This window comes from Aptenodytes forsteri, unplaced genomic scaffold (assembly GCF_000699145.1).
Source record: "Aptenodytes forsteri isolate BGI_AS27 unplaced genomic scaffold, ASM69914v1 Scaffold132, whole genome shotgun sequence".
Taxonomy (NCBI): Eukaryota; Metazoa; Chordata; class Aves; order Sphenisciformes; family Spheniscidae; genus Aptenodytes; species Aptenodytes forsteri.
In genome coordinates, this window is record NW_008795520.1 from 1,928,908 (window position 1) to 1,935,378 (window position 6,471).

Sequence of the window (6,471 nt, forward strand, 5' to 3'; positions counted from 1 at the left end):
CTTAAAAAAAAATATTTTTAAAAAATGAGCAAAGGCAGCTTTAAGAAAAAAAGAAATCTTCAAAAGCTAGTACAACCATGTTCTTCATAGTGTAGTGTATCAGATTCTTTCTGATCAAAGCAATCCAAAACAGTTAAGGAAAGTAACATATGTTTTAACATCTCAGTTGTATTAAATAAGACAAAAGAAGTACTAAAATGTTAGCTGTGACTGCACGTTTATCAGCCTTTTATAAAACTTTATTCAAAAGACATACCTCTTCTTTGTTCATCAAAGATACTCAGCTCCAAACACAGTTCACAGACGTATGCCAAATACAATACAGTGTACAAATATATGAGGAAATACCTACTATCGCTGAAGGGCAAAGTTCCTAAAGTATACGAAGATGACTTTTTTAGAGTGCTCTCTCCAACATTAAAACATAACTGAATTTTTAAGTAGAAGTATTTTGGGATGGGGGTGGTAGAAGGGAAAAACATTCTTGAAGAGGAAGCCATAGGACACTACAGAGAATAAAAAATATACATTGAATAACCAGGCTTCATCCTGAACTAAAAATAACATGAAAACGACACCAGGAATACGTTTGCAAATCTCTGGATATTAGAAAAACCAGTGAAACAGTCTCATTTTAGTATTCCTCTCTCCAGGGATTGGAGTTTGGCAAAATTAAGCTACAATTTTTTGCTGGACTACATATACAGCAGATTTTAACAACATTTACATAGCTTCAACATGAACATAGGTACATTTACATAGGTTCATAGGGCAAATTCGTATGGACCCATGATCTTGCAGGAGCACCCTTAATCCCACTTGCACCCTTAAACAATAAAATGTAATTAGCTGTGCTGCTTTCAGGATTGGGTTCTTTATTAGGGATGCGGCAAAGTGTCATAACAAGCTGAAAAACAAAACAGCCCAGTTTCAGATGCACTCAATTTCAGAAAGCTGAAATTAAAAATATTGTTTTATAATTTTTCCTATACGATACGTTTTCCAGTAGTGAGTTGGCCTGTAGACTGAGTTATGTAAATAAGAAAAATAACATCCTTTATTTTCCAGGATGATCTTTGTACTCTTGACAGATTCTTTACCTTACCACATAAATGCTTTGCATTCAAAGCATTTACAGTCTCTCTGCCTTGCTGCAATAAAAGAGCTTTTCAATTATTTTTTAATTGCAGAAAAGCTAAATGAAGTGTGCACTGCTTAGGCAATTTGGCTTTCTTATTACAAAACACAAGGCAGATCCTGACTGAGCTCTACATATTGCAATGAATAACTTCTTTTCCTTTGTTAGGGTCTGGAACGATTAACATTTTTGAAACTGTATTTTTAAACACAACAACATATATGTAATTTTAAACCAAATTTTTAAAAATTGCATGTTTTTCCTTCTATTTTTGAATAAGTCAAGTTTGCTAATTTGCTTTTATAGTCATTGCACGTTGACTGCAGAATTTATTCCAGGTTAGCCGAATGTGTTTTTTTTCCCCCCTATAGCATTAATACTGTAGCGGCAATGTTATCTGAACAGTATTTTTTGTTACTGTTGTTAATGGTTGGTTCGTAATATATTCAGCTGTATTACTTACAGATCATTTAAGTTTTAAGGATCTCAAAATAATTAGCAAAAATCTCCTCTATAAAGAACGACCTAGGCTTACTTTCACCATCACTTCTGGTTCGGAACAGGGAAAACGCCAGCACGTTCACAGCACAGGACTAGAACTAGACCCGTGAGTTGCAAAGCAACCACCAGAAGTCACCTTCGTCGGAAGCAATCCTAACACGCCTGCACCACCACCCCCCCCGCCACCCCCCAGTTATCACACTGAAGAAAAAACACATTGAACAGGTCTCCCCAAGGAGGTGAACTTCCTCAGAATTTTATTATCCATTTTTAAATACCTTTAAGTTCTTTTTAAAGAGCGATAGTCCACCTGTCTCTTGTAATGGCATTTCCACAGCAAAATATATGCAGGATGAGAAAAAGGTTCATTCACTAAATGCAAATCTCAAGCAAGAAGGAATGCGCGATACCAGAGGTCTGGGCTAGGCTTCTGCTGAAACTGGCCTTGATTAAACAAAACAGATTAAAAAAAAGTTACAGAACTTCAAGAACTTGTGGCAGTTAGCCACCTTGCAGAGCTCTTAACAAGAGCCATGACCTTTCCATCCTGAGTTTCATGGTACTGAGTGGACTTCCATGTTTGATAGAAGGTGGTTTCTTTAGCTTCTTCAGTATCCGTTGCAAGTTTATTTCCAGAATGGATATTAATGCTTGTGAGGTCTTTAATGCTTGCCCGCATTTGAACTACAATATGGACCTCAAAGAAACTTTTAATTATCTTAAGAGCAGTAACAAATGCTGCAGTAACTAAACTGAAGCAGCACCATGAACGTTAGGCTGAATTTCCAAAATTGTACTCTAATACTGTGGGCTGGAAACAGATGTTTCCTAATGGAAGATTTTAGTATTTGCCTCTGGAAAAAATCCATTCTTCTCTTCAACAGATTAATAACAGAATACAAAATCAGGGTATTTTGCTTAGGCATTCAAATTTAAATCTTCCACCTGAAAATCAGGCCCAGATCAGGTTAAACACATCCTAAAACCAAATGTAGGACTAGATAGAAGGTGCTGTTGGGAGAACTTTCAACCTCAAGATGATGTTCCAAAAGGTGTTGAATGACAGGAACATCCTGAGAATGGCAGACCTTTTGGATGCAGGTTTATTAATTTATCAAGGATCTCTTTAAACTAGCATGGGGCAAGCCTGTAGGTCAGTATAAAACAGTGATGATCTTGGCAATGTTCTGCTTGTTCCTAATTTTCTGGGGCCAAAATAAGGAAAGAAACCCTTTATGTTACATATCATATGGAACAAATGTTGGGTGGTTTTTTTTTTTTTATTTAATGTGTCAGTATTTTCATGTACTACTTGAAAATAGGAATGAAACACAAGTATCCCAAAGCTTTTTAACAACAAAAATATCTAGATGATGTCCACTGGCCTCATTTGGAGTATCACTATACAATCTTTCTATGTACTTCTTACTTTTTCTCCCTTACACTACAATGGAGTAGCAGTACTCGATGCTCTAATTCCACAAAGACAGATGAAAACTGTTCTCAGGCTGAGCTGAGAAGGTCACACCTTCTCATCTCACCTCAGACCTCAAATTTTTCTTAAATACCTTCAGCTTTTCATTAAGTTTTTAGAGGCCTACACTCTAAGTTTTATAAATACCTGATATAAATGATGTTTCACACTGGTAAGTGGGATCTTTGTATTTTCTAAAGTGGAGAAAACTTCTAAGCTATCATTATATTCAGGTTAAGATGATTCATAACACTGACAAACTCATTGTAACACTGCTTGCGAAGGGTATCAAATCACATTCTGTACTTGACAACTTTTTGTTGTCAGTAGCATGATGCCGACCAACTTTTCAGGTCTCTGGCCGGAGCACGGCATTGCCTGCATGGAGTAGAATGCCTGCAGAGGGTTAGTGCAGTGACAAAACTATTCTTCCAGATTAAAAGGAAAAAGTAAAACAAGAATTGCCCTATTAGAAACCATGAGCTCGTGGTAGCTGGAGAAGACAGCAGTGCTTTCCTGCAATACACAGATAAAGCTGAATTCAGATCAGTTCAACTGAAGGAATCTTTTGATCATGGCAATCTTCTAACATTCTCATCTCCACTTTATAAACCGTGAGCTGACGTGTTTCTTACTAACGTGCCTTCTATTGCCTGTTGTCATGTGGACCGATCCTACTCTCAGCACTTACTGGGTGGCCAGAAATGGAGAGAAAGGGTTAGAGATGGTATGACACAGCACCACATAAGAGCAGCTAGGACTAAGACTGAAACTGAACCATGATAACCCACAACATAGACAGAGGAAACAGACTGGTAGGAGTAAGTGAAAAATGGTACCGATCTGGACCTGCATGAAGAAAGGTGGACAGAATTCCAAGTTGCTAGGAAAACGTGATTCTTTACTCTTTCTTCTACTCTGTTCTTTACTCTTTTTGTAAGAGTTTGGCATTTGTGATGAACACAGCAACTGGTACTAAAGTCTTCGATTCTACATGGGATGCCACGGCTCCGGAAGACCTGGATTTTCAGTCCTCAAATAGTTAAATGCTAAGAGGAACGGGTGCCATCTAATGGCTCCCAGTTTCCCACAGAGATTATCATAGCCAAATTAATAACCATAATTGATGACCTGGGTTTACAAGATGTGCTAAATCTTATGTGATATGGCTGCAGGCATAAGCTTTATACTTGTCCTTTTGTATCCAACTTGTCCTTGATTTCAAAGATGACTTTGAAGCTCCACATGAAAGAGCTCCAAAGAAAACCATTTACATTTTTATCATGTACCAGTGATGAATTTTGACTACATGGTTTGACTACCAATGATTTGATGTAGTTCATATCCACTACTAAACATGACACATTATACTAACACAAAAAAACAACTAAAAATCAGTTTTGCCTTGCAGTGTGCATGTCTAAAGCCAGTAGAAATCAGTCTCTATTACTTGTCTTTTACCTAAGAAAATTGCTGATCTCTCCAGTTTTTGAAACATCTGCAGAGATTTTTGTGTACATTTTCAGCTGGTTTATGCTCTACAGCAAGCCATTTGACTGCTGGGCTGGGTGTGCTGGTTTTTGGCTGGGATAGACTTAATTTTCTTCATAGTAGCTAGTGGGGCTGTGTTTTGGATTTGTGCTGGACACAGTGCTGATAATACAGGGATGTTTTTGTTATTCCTGAGCAGTGCTTACACAGAGTCAAGGCCTTTTCTGCTTCGCACCCCACCTCACCAGCGAGCAGGCTGGGGGTGCACAAGAAGTTGGGAGGGGACACAGCTGGGACAGCTGACCCCAACTGACCAAAGGGATACTCCACACCATATGACATTGTACACAGCCGTAAAGGTCAGGGAAAAGAAGGAGAAAGGGGGGATGTTCAATGTTATTGCATTTGTCTTCCCACGTAACCATTATGCGTGATGGAGCCCTGCTTTCCTGGAGATGGCTGAACACCTGCCTGCTGATGGGAAGTAGTGAATGAATTCCTTGTTTTACTTTGCTTGTGCGTGCGGCTTTTGCTTTACCTATTAAACTGTCCTTATCTCAACCCATGAGTTTTCTCTCTTTTACTCTTCTGATTCTCTCCCCCATCCCACCGGGAAAAGAGAAGGATTTGAATCAGCTCTTTCTACTATCATCAGTAATTTGTACATACCTTGTTTTCACAGCCTCTTGTTGATAACAGGAGCTGAGATCTAACATGCACATCTTTCAGCTTGAGCTCACCACTATTTCCCCAAATACAAACTGGCCACAGACCTCTATGATCTGGTTGCCTACGATCTCTATTTTTGATCTAAGAAATGCTTGAATGACTCAAACTCAAAGTTATAAAGCTGTAAAGGAATTCATCACAGGTTTCATACAAAGCTTTCTGGTCATCTGTTACGTTTATAGCTTCATGGTTAGTAAATTAACCCATCTTCTAGCAGCATTCTCAAAATGCCAAAGGCTACAAAACCGGGGGGAAAAAAACACAAAGGAAGTTTGAATGATGCACACCTAATTCCTTACAAAACACAAAATATTCAACAACTTGTTCAAAAACAAGGTTTCCCAATTTTATAAGGAGCAGACAGGATGTTGTGAAACATAATCACAAATAAAATCAAAGGCTTAATCAAGATGTATTTGCAGATCCCTCCATTCCAAAATTCTTATTTTTTTCCCCACACTAAAATATAGGGTGCTAAGTGATCCAGGTTTTTTTTTTTTAACACATTACAAAAAGTCAAAACTAACCACTGGACACAAGTCTACATAAACCCTATTGAAATTCGAAAACAGTACTTCAGAAATAGTTGAAAACACTGCTTCAAAAGGAAAATGCGTTGTTGCTGCAGCTGCAAAGTCTCCAAGAAAACGTGGGAGACGCTAAAAGAGAAGAAGTTACTTTAACATTATGAAAACACTGTGGAAGAAAAAATGAGCTCTGTGAGAGGCAGCGTGGGAAGGGAGAGCGGCAAGTTCTCGGTTTAGGACTAGGACATGCCGGTCCCATTTTGTAAGTACGACCACTGTAGCTGGGTAACACAGAAGTCCTCGCGCGTACGTCGAATAATCATCAGTCAAACCCCGACACGTACGTCCAACCGTTTGCCAGCTTCACCGAAGCTGTCTAACCACGCAGCCGCGCTCACGCCTGCCCGTCAGCGAGTAAAGGACGCGGAGCACAGCGACAGGCCTGCCGCGACGCCCTGCACAGACAGGAGCGCGCAGGCCGACCGCGGCAGGGCTACCGCGCAGGTGCCCTCGAGGAGCCGGAGGAAACGGCGGCGGGCAGCACGGCGAACAGGGAACCCTCACCCGGATCCGGGGAGAACGGCCAACCCGCGGCCGGCAGAGCCGGGAAG

General features: G+C 39.7%; 1 protein-coding gene across 1 annotated transcript in view; it reads left to right on the forward strand.

Annotated features, from left to right (window-relative positions):
* The first annotated feature begins 6,106 nt into the window (after positions 1-6,106).
* Positions 6,107-6,471, forward strand: part of TTC13 (tetratricopeptide repeat domain 13) — a 43,895-nt gene continuing 43,530 nt past the window's right edge. Inside the window, exon 1 of the mRNA XM_009281815.2 lies at positions 6,107-6,364. Coding sequence (XP_009280090.1) covers positions 6,107-6,364 — 258 coding nt within the window. The remainder of the gene's footprint in view (positions 6,365-6,471) is intronic.